Raw genomic sequence first — 19,583 nt, 5'->3', positions numbered from 1 at the left:
GGTAACTGGAATAATTTTGGCCAAACTTACCATTAACTTTGATCCTTCATTTACAAATTGGCAGCAGCAAAGTTAAAATATTGCAGTTCTAAGATACAGTTTTTATAATATTCGTGTTTTGACTGTCATTTAACCACTCATTTTACTGAAGCATATCAGAAGGCCCAGAAATATTGCATTCTCTAGTAACTTCCTTGCACAAATCCAAGATGAATTGCACAGAGCCACAGATAATATCATACTTTGCAGTACTGTAGTTATCACAGTCTTACTAATATCCATAAATTTAGTTTGAGCAAAGCATTCTCTTTTTTAGTTATAATATAGCATCAGTTGATGAGTGGGGAAAAACAATGGCAGACAGGCTATGATAAAGGATGGCAAATTAACTGATGTAAGTTAAGTTCAAGAAGAAAAGATCAAGCCACCTGGAAGGTAAATATACGGGCCTGGAATTGGTGACAGACGTTGCATGTAATGGCTGTTATTGACTAACCCAAGGCTTTATTATATCTAGACTCATACACATACCTGAATACTAATGAAATTATTATTAACTAGGGGTCTGGTGCATGAATTTGTGCACAGGTGGGGTTCCTCTGGGTAGCCTGCAGGGATTGGGCTGAAACCCGCAGTTCAATGCTGCCTGCAGCTCCTACCTGCTACTCCTGCTCATCTTGGCACCACTGTGCCTGTCGCAGGCTCACGCCCAATCAGTCTCCATCCAGAAAGGCTAACACTGTTGCAGCAGTGATTGCTAGCCATGAGCCCTGCATCTGGCACCCTCTCAAGGGGAGTGGGATCGGGCTGGAACTGGCTCTCTGATATCCCCTGAGGGGTCCCAGATTGCAAGAGGGCCAGGCCAGGCTGAAGGACCTCACCTGTACATGATCAGGCTGGGGATAGACCATGGGAGGTTTTCAGGGCATGTTGGACCATCTCGCTCAGTCCGGATTGGGCTGGACCCCAGCAGCAAGCTAACCTACCAGTTGGAGCATATGCCACATGGTGGTCAGTGCATGTCATAGATAGTGGTTGAGCAGCCTTAGCATATCATTAGCATATTATGCTTTGATTGGTTGTTTGGTTGTTCTGCCATTTTGTCTATTTGCATATTACCCTTTTCTTATATAGGATAACACTAGAGGCCTGGTGCATGGATTCATATACCTATGAGGTCCCTCGGCCTGGCCTGTGGGGATCAGGCAAAAATCAGCTCTTCAACACCCCCTGAGAGGTTCTGGATTGTGAGAGGTCAGTTCTTAGGTGACGCACCCTGAAATTGGGCTCCCTCCTTTCTGGTTCCAGGTGCATCAACCAAGAACTGCAGTTGCCAAATCACCACAACTTGGCAGCTCCTGCATTGAGCATCTGCCCCCTGGTGGTCAGTGTGCATCATAGCTACCAGTCAGAGCATCTGCCCTCTGGTCATTGTGTGTCATAGCTACCGGTTAGATGGTTGAATGGTCAAATGGTCTCTTAGGCTTTTATATGTATATACACTGAAGAGCCAGATTATTATGATCTCTGAATGCATAATAATTTGGCCACTAAGTGTGTGTGTGTGTGTGTGTGTGCGCGCGCGCGGGCACGCTTGTGTGTGTATCCCAGTGCATGAATTCATGCATAGGTGGGGTCCAGCTAGCCTGGCCAGGGGGAGGGGACATGGGCGATTAACTGGCCTGCTTGCTGGTCGAACTTCTGGTTAAGGGGACAATTTGTATATTAGCCTTTTATTATGTAGGATATATACTGAGTGGCCAGATTATTATGTGTTCAGAGATTATAATACTCTGGCCACTCAGTAGATAGTCTTTACCAAATAGTTGGTAAATGACTATATTCTGGATATATTTTTCCTACTTAATATAGCTAGACATGTTGCATCTAATGATTTTGTGCAACATGTACTCAGTGGAACATTAGTAAAAGATACATGGTCATGAAAAAGATTTCACTATCAGGTACTTGTATAAAAATCACTAGGCTTAAAAGCTGTAGTCCATGACAACAATCTTAGTAGTCTTCTAAAAACATTTTCTAATTTCATAAAAATTAACTAAGCTAAGAAGATACTGCTTTAAAAATAAAGTAAACATTGTCCAAATAAACACACCTTCAGATCATATTTCCCCTACATGTAACCCTATGGTACATTCAAAATTTCCAAAAGACTTGGTATGGCTTTGGTATGGTCTTTCACCAGAGTTAGTCCTAGTGTGTTTCATGTTTTACATACCATCCTCTCTGTTCCTTCAAATATAATAATCATTTCACAAGGACAAGTCTTTGTGAAATTTAGAATGTCAGTGCTTGAAACAAAACAGGGAAGTGAAATCAACCTATACTTCCTATAATCAAAAGCAGTGGAGATGAAAAAAGAACAGTGAAAACCTATTCCCCTTCCATCTATGTGGCCTTGTAAAATTTTCCTTATATGAACTGTTGAAGAGAAATATGTATTTAACTCTCAATTCTTCAGGAACAGATATTCCAGATTGTGTATTACACATAGCTTTTCATACTCATATAGCCCAGGAGTAGGCGGGAAAAAGAAAAGGAGGAATTAACCTTGTATATAGTAGGTACTTGGTAAATACTGTTTGTGTGAATTAATAAAATAGTAATCATGATAATTTATTATGTAATGTTGATAAGTTATTTTGACATTTCAGCACAAGGTATGGTAGGAGTAAGAATTGAAACCATCTGCACACAAAGACCTTTGGGAATTAACTGTGAATAAAATATGTTTAGAAATAAAAATTCCTCTGTCTTACACTGAAAATAGATAGCTGATTTTATAAAAAAGTTCATTAATGTATTGAGAAATACATTAGTGTGTCAGTGTAGAGAGTTATGTACAGACATTGAAAGACTTAAAATCAGGTCAGTAGCTTATCTAGTAATGTATATATACATCTTCTCAGTCAGAAGTGAAATGGAATTGTAAAAATCTAAACCTTAAGATAGGACCAATTTTGAATTACATTTTAACTCTGTATATCTATTTCTTGAACATATGATTTAAAAGACATGTCTTGGCCAATTTGGACCATTGGTTACAGCAACAGCCTACCTACCAAAAGATCTCAGGTTCCATTCCTGGTTAAGGGCATTTACCTCAATTGAAGCTTCCCCAGCCCCAGTAGAGGTGTGTGCCAGAGGCAACTAATCAATGTATCTCATGTCAATGTTTCTCTCTCTCTTCCCCCTTCTTCCTCCCTTCCATTTTCTCTAGAAATCAATGGGGAAAATATCCTTGGGTGAGGATTAAAAAAACAAAAACAAAAAAACACACACACATATTCCAAAACCCCCACATAATTCCCCTTTGAGAAGAATTTCATTGCAAGAACTTCCATTCCCTAAAACATTTAAGGTTTCCCAGTTCTTCTGATGTGTTCTATTAACTGTTAAATAGTACAGCATTCACAAAAATTAGTTTTCAAATTTTAGGCTCTCCTGACTTGATATATAATCTCACACAGTGAAATATAAATTATGTTTGCAAAACCTCAGTATGCTGATTAAAAATGGCATAGGAAGTAGCCAATCTTTTTGAATTTCTTTGGTGAAACTAGAATTGACATAAAACTCAAATTTATCATCACATTGTTGTATGTCTAAACATATACTCAGAGTCATGGGTCAACATGGAATAAAATACCTTCTTAGAAATAATATTGCCATATGCAAAAATAATATTCAAAATGTTATGAATATGGATATATGCAATGAAAAATTCAAAAGCATTCAAAAATAGAAAAAAATTCATTTATAATATTATCAAAAAGGAATTAAAAACTTAGGGATAGATCCATGGCTGGGTAGCTCAGTTGGTTGGAGTCATCCTGTACATCAAAAAGAAGCAGGTTTGATCCCCAGTAAGGGTGCATATGGGAAGCAGCCAATTCAAATTTTTCTCACATATTGATGTTTTTCTCTCTCCTTCTTTCTCTCAGTCTAAAAAAACTCATTGAGCCGAGACTGGTTTGGCTCAATGGATAGAGCGTCGGCTTGGGGACTGAAAGGTCCCAGGTTCGATTCCGGTCAAGGGCATGTACCTTGGTTGTGGGCATATCCCCAGTAGGGGGTGTGCAAGAGGCAGCTGATCGATGACTCTCTCTCTCATCGATGTTTCTAACTCTCTATCTCTCTCCCTTCCTCTCTGTACAAAATCAATAAAATATGTTTAAAAAAATAAATAAATAAATAAATAAATAAATAAACTCATTGAAAATGCATCTTTGGGTGAGGATTAAAAAACAAAAACAAAAAAAATTTAGGGGTACATTTAATAAAATAAGTTATAAGACTTGTACACTGAGAAATATAAAACATCATTGAAATAAATTAAAGAAGATCTAAATAAATAGAAAGACATCTATGCTCATGGATCAAACATTTTACTATTGTTAAGTTAGTAATATTTACCACACTGATCTACATATTGAATGCAATCCCCCATCAAAATTTCAACAAATTAAATCCACAATGAGATACCACTTCACACCCACTAGGCTAAAGTAAAAACCAAGGACAGTAAGAGGTGTTGAAAAGGATGTGGAGAAACAGTTACCCTCATTCACTGCTAGTGGAAATGTAAAATGTTGCAACTTCTTTGGAAAATAGTTTGGCAGATTTAAAAAAAATTAAACATAGAATCACCATATGACCTAGCCATTCCACACCTTAGTATATATAAAAAACAATTGAAAACAGATGTTCTAAAAAAAACTTTTACATAAATATTCATAGTAGCATTATTGATAATAGCTCAAAAAAGTGAAAATTCAGAAAAGATCTATTAACTGGTGAATAGATAACTGAAAGGTGGTATACCCATACAATGGAATAGTATGCAGTCATAAAAAGGAATACTGATACATACTACAACATGGACAAACCTTGTAAACATTATGCAAAGTGAAAGAAGCCAGAGACAAATGGCTACACATTATATGAAATGTAAAAATATATAAAAACATAAAGGAGACTGGTGGTTGCCAGGGGCTGAAAGAGGTGAGAATATGGAATGACTGCCAAAGACTATGAGCTTTCTTTTTGGTATGATGAAAATACCAATTAAATAATGGTGATAGCTACATAACTCTGAATATACTAAGAATCAATGAGTTGTACACTTTATTTATTTTTTTTAAAAAAATATATATTTATTTGATTTTTCACAGAGAGCAAGGGAGAGGGATAGAAAGTCAGAAACATCGATGAGAAACATTGATCAGCCGCCTCTTAAACACCCCCTACCAGGGATGTGCTCGCAACCAAGGTACATGCCCTTGACCGGAATTGAACCTGGGACCCTTGAGTCCGCAGGCTGGTGCTCTATCCACTGAGCCAAAAACGGTTTCGGCGAATTGTACACTTTAAATTGGTGAATTATATTGTATGTAAAATTACCTCTCAACAAAGATATTACAAAAAACATGGTTAGAAGTTATATATTGACATGCATAGTCCACACACCTATACACACACACACATACACACACACACACACACACACACACACACACACTTTCATAACATGTCACAAGAATGTTAATGTGTTTCCAAGTGTTTTAGAAGGTCACCTGTTTGTTACCTAGACTAGCTGGACTATCTCCTGGCTGGTCCTTTTAGAATGTTTAATTGGTAGTACATAGCAGCAATGCCTATTTTCTATATTTTATACAATGTTAGATATTTGTCATATGTAGATTATTATAATAAAATCATTCTAGATTTGGGGTGGTGGCGGGAAGGCTGGTCATTGATCTTTAGATCAATGTATCCAGCACATCCTTTTGTATCTTAGAATGGATCCCCAGAGGACAGGGCAGTCCAAACTCTTGACATCAACTTACTACTCATTTAATCAAGATAATATATTCTAACCCACTTATCCTAGAATTGAGGGTAATGAGAGGGTTGTATACTAGTTTCTTCTTGTGCCAGGCTTCAGAAAAGAGAGGCAGCCAATTGTCATGGATTGTCATATTACTACAGCCTTTGGTTTCTACTTTTTCAGAACTCAGAAAATCTTTAATAATATAAAATTAAAACTTCTTACAAATAAAACCCATTACAGACAGTAATAATAATAAAAAGAGTAGCCCTAATCGGTTTGGCTCAGTGGATAGAGGGTAGGTCTGTGGAGTGAAGGGTCCTGGGTTCGATTCTGATCAAGGGCATATACCTAGGTTGCAGGGTTGATCCCTGGCCCTGGTCAGGGCTCATGTGGAAGGCAGCCAATTGATGTGTCTCTCTCACATTGATGGATTTCTCTGTCTCTCCTCCTCTCTTCCACTCTCTCTAAAAATCACTGGGAAAATATCCTTGAGTGAGGATTAACAAAAAAAACAAGAGTAACAATAATCAAAATAGATTATAGCATTTATTAAACATTTATTGTGTCCTCTCTTTGAGCCCCTATCTCTGATTTCTGTAATATCAAAATACCACTTTCATACTCAGTGTGCCATATAATTTGGTGTCCAATTTTATCTCTGAGGCTCCTCCTTCCTCTTCTCTCCTGCCCAGGGACTCTGGTCCGTTCACATGCCCTTTCTTACTAGCATCCTCCATGTCTCCCTTTCTATTTTTTTTTTTTTTTGCATACCTTTGCATCCTCACTCATATTCTTTTTTAAAAAATTAATTTCTTTATTGATTAAGGTATCACATATTTGTTCTCAGCCCCCCATTCCAATACCCCCCCCACTAATGCCCCCACCCCCCTATTGTCCTTGATCACTGGTTAGGCTTATATGTGTGCACATAAGTCCATTGGTTGATCTCTCCCTTTTATCCTCACCCTCCCTTTGAGGTCCAACAGTCTGACCCATGGCTCCTTATCTCTGGGTCTGTTCTTGTTCATCAGTCTATGCTGTTCACCATTTCCCCTAGATGAATAAGTTCATCTTATTTTCTTCAAACAAGCACAGACCTCTCTTCTTTTTTTTTAATTTTTAAAAAATGTATTTTATTGATTTTTTACAGAGAGGAAGGGAGAGAGGGATAGAGAGCTAGAAACATCGATGAGAGAGAAACATCGACCAGCTGCCTCCTGCACACCCCCCACTAGGGATGTGCCAGCAACCAATGTACATGCCCTTGACTACAATCGAACCTGGGACCTTTCAGTCCACAGACCGACACTCTATCCACTGAGCCAAACCGGTTTCAGTTAGACCTCTCTTCTTTAAAAAAAAAGAAAGAAAAAAAAAAAGAAAAAGAACAAAAGGACCCAACTGCCACTTCATCTAGTTATACATTTAACTTCTTTGCCAAACTCTCTCCATCTGCTGCCTATATAGTTTCATTATCCATTTACCACTTAAGCTACTGCCATCTGCATTTCGCCCTTACCATTCTATTATTTCATTCTCCTAAATATGCACTCTTTAAGGTCAACTAAGATTAATTTTTCTTTTTTCTCAAGGCTCAGCTCAAACTACTTCTATAATAACAGTCATCTTTTCATCTTCTTTCTTTTAAGCCTCTTAATCACCTATCTTATTTTTTTCTGTACAACAGTTGCATGATATTTTGCATTGTGTGTGTGTGTACACAGGCATATTTTTTCCAGCTGTCCTTTTTAATGGGAACTTTCTCAAGGGCAAAATTTATGTCTTCTGCTTAATTTGTTAACCTTCCAAAGTACTCAATACAGTTAAAATAGCTCTTTGACTAATATAGCATTAAAAAGGATGATCTGCTATGTTTCTGAATATTAAGATTTCCCTCCTCCCCGTTGATATTATTTTAATGAAATGTCCGAGGTGAGGTGGTAAAAATCACTTCTTTATGGCTCAAATTTTTTACTTTTCTTTTCTCTTCCTAAACCACTGACAATGGGATGATGGTATCTGTTTATGGTTCTGGTCAGAATGCCTTCAGTAAGATATATAACAGAAACAGAAAAAGGCAACTACAATGACAAAGGGAATATAGGAGTTACAAGAAGAGTACAGAAGGAAAACCAAAGGCTGTTAATATTGGAAAGGTGAAGGCAAAGAAAGGATATGTGATTATTATCTATGAGATTGACAAAGTTGTAGAGAGGGAAAACCAGACTTGGGCATTTAATCTAGGAACTCTAGGATTTTATTCTCAAAAGTAAATTTTACATACCAGAATCACCTTTGACTTCATGAAAAAACAAACAAACTAGTAAATGTTTGAAATTCCCCCAAAAGTAATAGAATCTGAGAGATATAAATATATACGCAACATAATTAGACATATACATGGCTGATAATTTTCTACAGTGGCCTGGTTCTTAATAAAAATAAGATGTTATAAGGATGTTATGTTAAGATCCCTAGCTTTTAAAACTATATCTGTTTTTTCATTGATTTCAGAAAAAGGAAGAGAGAAGGAGAGAGAGATAGAAACATCAATGATGAGAGAAAATCGTGGATCAGTTGCCTTCTGCATGCCCCAAACCAGGGATTGAGCCTGTGACTGGGCATATGCCCTGACTTGTAATCAATCTATGATCTCCTGGTTCATAGGTTGACACTCGACTACTGAGAAACATCGGCCAGGCAGATCCTCCAGCTTTTGAAGTCTAGGAGGATAAATATGCTATTCTATAATACACCCCCTTAGTTCTCCTGTCAGATGTAGACTATTGGGTCAGAGGTACCACAAGGTAGACACATTTCTTATGGCATCACAGGAAATGTGTTTATTAATTTAAAAAAAGTAAAATGAAGATTAAAATAAAACAAGAATGAAACATTAAACATACATGACTAGAAACATTTAACATGAATTTTTTATATCGTAAATAAGTTTGCCTTTTAGCATAGTGAACTTTCTGTTTTAGAAGTAAGGTCTCCAGCATGCTTTAGAAAAGCTTTTGTTAAAACTGAAGTATATTGATAAAGTGATTTAATATAGTTGAAAACAAGCTGCGGTACACTAGCTAGGCCCCCTGAAACCTTGTGTTAGAAAACATCTATATAGCATTATAGGAAACATTTACTGTAATTTGCCATCAATGTTTAAAAATAATGTTACACTCTCAACACTGTTGTCTTTGTTAGTGCACTACTACTATTTTATTAATGTGGTTTGTTGTGCTTGTATGAATTATTCCCAATTCTACCACAATGTCCTGGGCTTTAATACCCCTTAAGTAAAATATACTGAAACTATGGGTTGATTCAAAGGTAGCTGAGTGCATTTTAATATCCACATTCCTATGAGCCAATATTGGAGAATCACAGGATTATACTGTGGGACATTCTTCCATTTAAACACACAATCATTAGTTGGGTGGGGTTGGTGCAGTTCTTGACTTATGATATAGTATCATGAAATAAGTGAATTTTTATCTACTAAAGATTATAAGTAAATTTAGAATTCAACCTCTTATTCGAGGTCCACAACTGTCATTGCATAAATTGCCTCCTTTGTAATTAGGTTGTAGGTTTTTATTTATTTTTATTTTTTCCCCATTTTTTATTAAGGTATTATACATGCACATATCTTACCATTGTCCCTCCACCCTACTCCCATAGATGCCCTCACCCTCCCAGTGTTTTGCATCCATTGGTTATGCTCATCTGCATGCATACAAGTCCTTTGGTAAGTAAATTACATCTAGAAAATTTTTACTGTAGAAAATTAATTTTCATTTCTAATACCTTCAGTTGATCTCTTATCTCCCGCACCTCTCCCTAACCTTCCCGCTGTAATTTGACAGTCTGTTTGATGCTTCACTGTCTCTGTACCTATCTTTTTGTTCATCATTTTATAATGTTCTTTATTATCCATAGAAAAAGTGAGATCATGTGGTATTTTTCTTTCATTGACTGGCTTATTTCACTTAGCATGATGTTCTCCAGTTCCATCCAGGTTGCTGCAAATGGTAAGAATTCCTTATTTTTTATGGCAGCATAGTATTCCATTGTGTAGGTGTACCACAGTTTTCTGATCCAATCATCTGCTGATGGGCACCTAGGCTGTTTCCAAATCTTAGCTATTGTAAATTGTGCTGCTATGAACATAGGGGTGTATATATCTTTTCTGATCGGTGTTTTCAGTTTCTTGGGATATATTTCTAGGAGTGGGATTACAGGGTCAAATGGGAGTTCCATTTTTAGTTTTTTGAGGAAGCTCCATTCTGTTCTCCACAGTGGCTGCACCAGTCTGCATTCCCACCAACAATGCACTAGGGTTCCTTTTTCTTCCCATCCTCACCAACACTTGTCCTCTATTGATTTGTTGACAATAGGCATTTTGACAGGTGTGAGATGGTACCTCATTGTCGTTTTGATTTGTATCTCTGGGATAATTATTGACTTTGAGTATTTTTTCAAATGTCTCTTGGCCTTCCTTCTGTCTTCTTTCGAAAAGATTCTATTGTATTTAGGTCCGTTGCCCATTTTTTTTTATTGGATCATTTATCTTCCTTTTATTAAATTGTATAAGTTGCCTGTAATTAGGTTGTAGGTTTTTTTAAAAAGCCAAAAATTAAGCAGCGTGTGCTTGCTTGAGTGTGTGTGTGTGTGTGTGTGTGTGTGTTCTGTATTAAGTAGGAAAAAAGTGTTTGCTTAACCTAGGTCTTTGGTTTTGAAAATATAAGATTTGCAAAGTACTCTTAGAGAAGGGATATGTATTTGACTATATGCGTTGAGATCCTTAATCAAGACAGCTGTTTCTAAAACAACTGGCCTTTAGAAAAAAATTTTTTTTTAAAAGGCACAAAAATGTGTGCTGAGCTAACAGTAAGGAGTGACTGGATTCTAATCTCAGCCCTGCCTGTAGTTAAAGTCTATTACTGAAGGCAAGTCACTTAACCTTCTTGCGTTTTCCTTTTCAACTGTAAAGCAAGGCTAACAATTAGCTATTACAGCATAAAACTGTTATGTGGATAAAAACTATTAAAGTATTTTGAAATTGTAAATACTCTCTAAGTGCAGACTGTTATTGTTACATACATGTCAAAATCCAAATTTATAAGGCATAAAACTGGGAATTAATTATTTGAATTACAACAGAATTCTCTACAAGTACTTTAAATGGCAAGTGTGGTTTACAAATTCTACAAATATACAGTTCAACCATTTTCCAGGAGTATAGCTTTTTTGCAAAAATACATCTACTTTTATTTGAATAGCTAATTACATTTCCTTAATGGCAGATGTTGAATTCACTGACTCACAATGTATACACCTTAGCAATGAGCTAGTCCTACTGAGCTTCACCCAGCATTTGTCAAAGCCTTAGCAGCTGGGAAGAGAATGGAGAATGAGGAAATAAAAGGGGAAAGGAAGGAGAAGTGTGGCAGGAATCTGCCCTCGCTCCATGTTATCAAGAGAAATGTGGCTCTTATCTATTCTATAGTTATAATCTCCTGATAGGATGTAATTTGCAAAAAGTGTTTCATTGTCCCTCTACCACATTCAAAAGGCTTGCTTGTTGAAGGGGAGCATAATTTGCCACCCCCAAATTTGTCTCTGAGGTATAAGGATTATTGGGAGCTGAAAAGAGATAGCTTACATAGGAGAAGCTCAGAAAACTCAGAAGTTACCCTTTTAAAGGAGACATTTATGCTAATAAGGGAAATCTCCATTTATAAGTGGTGTTTCTCTGTTTCAGGAAGTGCAAGATAATTCTAAGTTTCTAGAAACTCTTATAGATAGAGAAGTAAATGACTTAAAATCTACATAACAACATTACTCCCTTTACAGTGCTTTGTCTTATAATTTTCCATAACTGGCTCCCCCCTACCCCCCTTCCAACATTTTCCTTTGTCTTTAGCTGGAGATGGTATTGAAGATGATGGTGGAGAGTTACTCAGTTAGCCTGCACATTTCCCATGTATACAAGAGGTATGCATGTTACTGAACTTCTGTTTTCTTTCTCAGTGCTTTTATTACAGGGGTGAGGGAGAAGGGAGGTATCTTAGCCAGTAACCCAAATGGGTAGAGAAAAAATTTATTTTTCCTCTCCTACAGAGCCAACTCCTGTATTTTTAAGATTAGAAGATGGAGCCAAGAAGTGTGAAGTTATAGTCACTAACTTGGTCTTCACTAAAGCATCTTCATGACAGGCTACAAAAATATGTTTATTTACATGATCATATATTCAGCAGACACTAACTAGAAAATGTCATTTTTTGTCAACTTCATGGAGATAGATCTGTAGGATAAATTCAAAAGGAATTCCAGTTTCCTCCAAGGCCAGCGTTTTGCAAAAATTGTAAAGGAAGTAAAGGCTGTCTTTAGTATTCTTAGTTCTCTGTCTCTTCACCCACTCTTCATGTTCACTGTGTTCTATTATGGAATCAACCTGCAGGAATGCAGTACCCTCAACTACTTAATAAGTGTGCTCCTTATTCAGATACAATGCTATCTATACCTTACCTACAGTAAGCCCTATGCTCCTGGAAAAGAGTGTTGATTAAGAAATCCCCTTAACCTTTCCCCATTCCTGAAATTCTTCCAGCCTTTTCTGTTTTATGAAATGGTTATACAAAACAAACAAAAATAACTAAATTAATAAAACACTTTCCCATATTACTTATTAGAAAAAGCTATCTGTCCATTCTCTCAGGATTCTCATAAGAATTGCACAGGACTCTATTGTTTACTGAGGGCCAAGACCAAACACAAACCAATCCTCTTTGTTGGAACCTGCTGAAATACAGATACAGTTGGAGAGAGAGGAACCTTAAAGTGATCAAAGTCATCTCTGTGTCCCATTGTTTCAAGATAGTCCACTATACAGTTGTTTAATAAATATTACCTCTTTTTATCTCCTTGTGAATTGCCTTACTGAGCCCTCCTTAGTTCTGAATGACATATATACCTCATTTTGCCTGTCGTTAGAATTTTCATGCTTACATAAATTCTCCATGCCTATGTATTAAATTTTTATTTTCTCCTGTTAATCTGTTGTTTCAATTATTTGAACAAACAGAAGAACTAAGAAGGAAAGTTTCCCAGTTCATAACACAATTTATATTTAATTATATTATATTATTTTAAGAACAGATGAAAAAAAACAGAAGAGGGGAAACCACAAGTCCTGGGTTCTAGTTCCAGATTTCTCTGTGTGTTTTTGACTTGCCTGGACCTCAGTTTCTTCATCTTTAAATAAGAATGTTGGACTCACTAATCTTTAAGATTTTAACATTGTATGCTTGTTGAAAAATTACATCGCAATTATTTTTAGTTCAATTTGTGGATACTACATGACTCAAGCCTAGGATATATCTTTTATTATTTGTTCATATCCTTCTCTTTGTTTAAAGTAGTTTTCATATAATTCTTAGCAGTTATAAAAGAGTTAGTTTTGAGCAGTTTGTAAAATTTTAAGGTAGTACAGGCTGTTTTAGTACAATTCTTTCAATTCTATAAATGTTTATCAAATAATAGACAACTGATTTTTCTGGTAGATCCAAAAATGTGGTTGTGATTTATATCTTCTTTTGGAAATTAAATTTAAATTATTCAAATAAATGAAAACATTTTAGCATACTCAATGTCTATCATAAAATATTATTTTTTTCTTTTATTTGGAAAACTAAGTGGTGAGAAAATTCTTTATTTTCCTAATGAGAAGCAGATACATGTAACTACAGTTAACAGAGAACCAATTGCAGTAGAATTTGATTACTTTTCCATTCTACTACTCTGATGATAAAGGTGATAAAAATTAAAAAATAATAGATATTAAATTAGTAAGTAGAGATCATACTTTAAAGAAACATCTAAATTCCAGGAAGGCTGTCATTTATGGAAAATTTGATGCCAGTTTGATAGTAGGGTCTGCCTAATAGGATGTCAATAAACTCAAAGTCATTTTCCAATCATTTGGCCCAATAATAATTACTGCTAACTAAAACAATGTGCCGGTCACTGTGCTATATGCTTTACTTCCATTGTCTCACTATTCCTCGAAACCCCCATATGAGACAGGTACTATTATTATTATTATTATTATTATTATTATTATTATGTTATAGATGAGAATACTGGTTCAGGGAGGTTGTGTGAATTAACAGTCTGAATTGGATAGCCAATAAATGGCAGTGTCAATATTCAACATCAGATCTTTCTGACTCCAGAGTCCAGACTCTTAATTACAGTATTACAATGCCAAATTCTCTAGGAGAATAAAGAAAACAATGTAAAAAGAATGTTCTGGTTTTTAGTTTTATATTTTAATTCATACAGCAGCACTAAGACAAGCTTATGGGAGGTGTGATGCTAGAAAATCACAAAAGGAGACATCTGATCATTGAAAATCGCCTTATAGTACATCTTTTACAAGGTTTGGTTAATATACATATAGCAAATGGAAGAGAAGCACTGTTTTAACTTGGTAAGTAATATATAATGAAGAACTAATATAGCAAAGGATAATGTATAGTTATAGTTAAGGCTTGCTTAGACTTCCATGAAAGATACGTTTAACATAACAACTTGGTATATATGGCATTAACTCTTAATAAATTGTCTTAATAAAGTATTAAATTGAAATCAGTTTGGCCAGCCCATGTGTTGATATAATTGAGCAGAAACTTAAAAAATATTTTTCTTTATGAAAATTGTCATACCACATTAAAAATATGTGTATAGAATTTCCTTTCTAGCTTCTTTAGGCTGGTCTAATAATTAAGTCTACATGAGACTGATTAACAAGAGGAAATAACGAGATTTAATTAATTAGGTATGTATGGGAGCCCTAGCTACAGGAAAGGTTCAGAGACATAAGGGAAAGCAAGGTGTATGATATACTGAGCTAAGGGAGAGAGAGGTAGGATGCCCTGAAGCTTCAGAGGGGAAGAGGGTAATTTGCAGTATGACAAGAAGAGCAGATGTTCAGAAATTAGACATTTGCTCTGCCCTATAGATAGGTCATAAAAAGTTATTTCTGATGATAACTCATATTATGAGCTAGGCCTCAAATTTAAATTCTCTAAGGGAGAACAAATTTTAAATCTCTAAGGGAGAGGTAAAAATTTTTCTTGAGGCTGAAGGGTCTCAATTGCCTTCAGCTCAAAATAATCCACATGCCCAATGGCACATCTTGGGGAGGCCTGGCTGAAGCCTTTCAAAGCTATGTGATAATCTTCAGCTATCCTGAATGTTTAAATTTCCTCAAACAGATAATTCATAATTTTCAGTATGAATGGCAAGAAATGATATCAAGTGGTGGCTCTTGTACTTGTAGATAAGAAGAAATTGAATAGTAGGAGAGAAGGGAGAAAAAGTCCAAGACCAAATGTATTGAGACCCTTCCCTCTGCCATCTGTGACCCTTATACTACCCATCAGCCCCTCTCATAGCAACAGTAAAATTGTTAGGAAATGTCAGTCCAGGCTAGAAACAATATTTCTAAATAAAGCAAACTGCATCATGAATTGAAAACTAAAACAAACCATAACATTTTCCTAAACCTGAGTATTAATTTTAACTGAAGCACAGACCAAAGCCAGTTACTTTTTCAAAAGCAAACAAAAATAAAACAGAACAAAACCCATGAATGACCCCCTTCCCTCACCCAAAGAAATGAAAAAAACACAAGTAATGAGTGGCAACCCAAACAACTACAAAATAATTTATTTGGAACTAGTGAACCAAAATAAAACTTTCTTACCCCTATAAAATTGTAAGCTTTTTGAGGGTAGGTTTGGATTATTCATTAACTTATATGAGGGTGTCTTGCAAAATGTATACAGACTTGGAATAATTATGAAGGAAGTACTTATTAAAATACATTTCATTTTTAAAATGTAAGAGCTATCAGTTGCTAAAGCGTGCATACATTTTTGGGGACACCATGTATATGATATCATAAAAATATTTAGGATAGTGCAGGCTATACATTTTGTTTCCGACATCTACTTTTTGGATTGAACATGGCTAGAGTCCCTCTGTACTGAATCCTATTTCAAGAGAAATCATAATAAAAACTTACAGCTATTTTAAATGCTTATATATTAACTAGAGACCCAGAACATAAAATTAATGCATGTGGGGTCCCTCAGCCCAGCCTGCACCCTCCCCAATCCAGGACCCCCTCAAGGGATGTCTGACTGCTTCTTGCAATTTGGGACTGCTGGTTCCTAACCGCTCACCTGACTGTTTGCCTGATCACCTCTAACTACCTCTGCCTGCCTTCCTGATCTCCCCTAACTGCTCCCCTACTGGCCTGATCATCCTTAAGTGTTCCCCTGCTGGCCTGATCACCTCTAACTGCTTCTGCCTCACCCCACACTTGGGACACAGGATTCCCTCCTCCAGCCGATTGCAGGCACCTGGGACCCAGGCTTTCATCCCTCTGGCCAGCCGCAGGCACCAGGACCTGAGCCAGCTTCCCCTGGGTTGTTACAGCCACAAGGGGACTGTGGGCAGGTGGCTTCACCTGGGCTACAGCTGCAGGCACCTGGAACTGCAGGGTGGGCAGCTTGTCCCTCTCCCAGGCCACAGCCCCAGCTGCTGGCTCCCAAAACTGCTGACTCCCAGAACTGCAGCTTGTCCCTCTCCCGAGCCTTAGCTCCAGCCACTGACACCCGGGACTACAGGACAGGTGGCTTGTCCCTCTCTTGGGCTGCAACCTGGCTATTCCTCATTCCTCTCTCATGAGCTCATTTGTGCCTGGCTGGTCCCATTCCTCTCTCCCAAGTGTTGAGTGCCTGAGCCATTATAGTGTGATGGTATGAGGGCGTGATGACCATTTGTATATTAGTTCTTTATTATATAGGATACTAAGTTCATTCAATGTGAATAAGATGTTGGGAGTGCTGGTATTGTGGCATTTATTGTAAATAAGTCAGGCAGTTCAAGCTTATGTTGTTTAAATTTAACAATTCAGTACTCAAAGAGCTTTTTTCTTTTCTCCAACCAGGAAGAATTCATGTTCCCTAACTAGAAAAAAATTCATGTCCCCACACTTTGACATAAACATTCACTTTATATTAAGCATAAAAAGGCTTTTTCTTATTATAAAAAGAAGAAATTTCCATATACCTTTTGTAAAATGTTATATATAAATGCTGGGATTGGGCACAGAGAACTTAATCAAAATCCCATGTTGCTTCAGGGTAGTTATATGTGAAATGCAATTTCCATTCTATTGAAATCTCCATCTAGTAAATATTTATCTATTTTTAAAATTGCCACATATTTGAAAAGTTTAATTGGTTTATACTCAAGGCACTAGAGAAAGGAAAATTTGCTTTCAGAAGGCATTTACATGTATTTATTCTGTCCACATAGAATACCTCTTTCAAGTGTTCGAGAATTTTAATGTGAAGTTAACCCATCCCAGATTTGGTTCTAATTACCAAATTAGATGAAAAGTAATCAATAATCAACCCATCACTTTGATCACTGTACCTTTTTTCTCTGATTTATCGGAAACTTTTCCTCCAATTGGAGAGTAAGTAGTATCCATGGATTCGGTCCCTCTGTTCCCTTTGCTAACTCCGTTTTCATAGAGCTGTCCTTCAACTGGTTGCAACTGCCAAGTCAGGCCGAACAAATGTACTGCTGCAAGAAAACAAGCCATACATGAACTTATTCCAGACTCACTGAGAAGGTCTCTAAACCAGCTGTTCCTTTGAACCTAAAAATGTCATGATCAGTTTTCTTATAGTTAGTCCAACCAATTTGGATTATATATCTACATCATACCTGTAGCTATTTTTCTAAATAGCTATTATTAAACTTTAAGGATTAGAAGCTGGATAGTATTCTTTTATATTATTACTAGACACCCAGTGCATAAAATTCATGCATGGAGGGGTGTGTGTGTGTGTATGTGTCCCTCAGCCTAGCCTGTACCCTCTCCAATCTGAGACCCTTCGAGGGATGCCTGACTGCCAATTTAGGCCTGAACCTGGTGGGATCGGGCCAAAAGGGGCAGTCAGGCATCCCTCTCACAATCCAGGACTGCTGGCTCCCAACCACTTGCCTGCCTGCCTGACTGATTGCCCCTAACCACTTCTGCCTGCCAGTCTGATTACCCCTAACCACTTCCATGCCAGCCTGATCAATGCCTAACTGCTCCCCTGCTGGCCCAATTGCCCCTAACTGCCATCCCCTGCTGGCCTGGTCACCCCTAACTGCCCTCCCCTGCCAGCCCGATTGCCCCTAACTTCCCTCCCCTTCCAGCCTGGTCACCCCTAACTAACCTGCCCTGCTGGTCTGGTCCCCCCTAACTGCCCTCCCCTGCAGGCCTGGTCCCCCCCAACTGCCTTCCCCTGCAGCCTGGGTCCCCCCCAACTGCTCTCCCCTGCTGGCCTGATCATCCACAACTTTCCTCCCCTGCCAGCCATCTTGTGTCCACATGGGGGTGGCTACTTTGACTAGATGGGGTGGCCATCTTGTATGTTGGAGTGATGGTCAATTTGCATATTACCTCTTTATTATATAGGATATTTGCTGATCCCCACACAAGGATATTTTTCCACTGATTTTTTTTTAAAGAGTAGAAAGGAAGGAGGGAGAGAAGGAAAGAAAGAGAAGAGATGGAAGGAGGGAAGAAAAGAAAGAGTAAAAAGAGAGAGAAAAACACGTTGATTAGTTGACACCCTGACTGGGGCCAGGGATCTAACCTGTAATCCAGGTGTGTGCCCTTGACTGGGAATAGAACTCATCACCCTTTGATGTGCATGCTGGCACTCTAACCACTGAGCACACAGCCAGGGCTTGATAGTCACATTTTTTAAAAGTGCCTTTTGGGAAGGCACTATGGCACTATTCAAAAAATATATCTTAGCCCAGCTAGTATGGCTCAGTGGTTGAGAACTGACCTATGAACCAGGAAGTCACAGTTTGATTCCCGGTCAGGGCACATGCCCAGGTTGCTGGCTTGATCCTCAGAGTGAGCATTCAGGAGGCAGCTGATCCATGATTCTCTCTCTCTCATCATTGATGTTTCTGTATGTCTCCCTTTCACTTCCTCTCTGAAATCAATAAAAAGTATATTTTAAAAAATATCTTAAAAACTTGGCTTACCCTTCTTTCCAAAAATTTTGATGAATTTACTATGAATGTGTATCAAATTACAAAGCTATTTATTGCAATATTTAAAAACTAGTACCAAGTTAGGATCAATCCAAGTATTCATAAAAAAGAGATTAATTAAATAATGGTGATATTATAAATAATATAAGATTACATGGCTAGTAAATCATGTTGCAGAAGACTATGTAATGCCATGGTAAATGTTTATAATGCATCAAATGAAAACCATCAGGCTACTAAATAGTATGAATAGTACAATCTATAGTGTGTGTGTGTGTGTGTGTGTGTGTGTGTAAATGTGTTCATGTCTGGAAAAAAAAAGGCTGGGGGATATATCCCAACATGATAACAGATAAGGCTGGCTGATGGAGGGTTTTTATTATCTTCTTTATGATTTCTGTATTATCTTTTTTTTTCTCCAATGAATATGTGTAATGTTTGCCATAGAGGGGGAAAAAGAAATTTTTGTTTTTTTAAAAAAATGGATTAAAAGAATAGCAGATTAAATTTGGTTGGGCTGATCACAGATGATATAATGATAGAACTTGAAGGATGTGTAGGGTTTTGACAGGAGGCAACAATG

General features: G+C 37.2%; 1 protein-coding gene across 1 annotated transcript in view; it reads right to left on the bottom strand.

Annotated features, from left to right (window-relative positions):
- Positions 1–19,583, bottom strand: part of TENM1 (teneurin transmembrane protein 1) — a 938,436-nt gene that overhangs the window by 285,063 nt on the left and 633,790 nt on the right. Inside the window, exon 9 of the mRNA XM_036443384.2 lies at positions 17,369–17,521. Within this exon, the coding sequence (XP_036299277.1) occupies positions 17,369–17,521 (153 nt within the window). The remainder of the gene's footprint in view (positions 1–17,368; positions 17,522–19,583) is intronic.

Source organism: Pipistrellus kuhlii, unplaced genomic scaffold (genome assembly GCF_014108245.1).
Source record: "Pipistrellus kuhlii isolate mPipKuh1 unplaced genomic scaffold, mPipKuh1.p scaffold_m20_p_19, whole genome shotgun sequence".
NCBI classification, from domain to species: domain Eukaryota; kingdom Metazoa; phylum Chordata; class Mammalia; order Chiroptera; family Vespertilionidae; genus Pipistrellus; species Pipistrellus kuhlii.
This window is presented reverse-complemented; position numbering and strand designations above follow the sequence as displayed.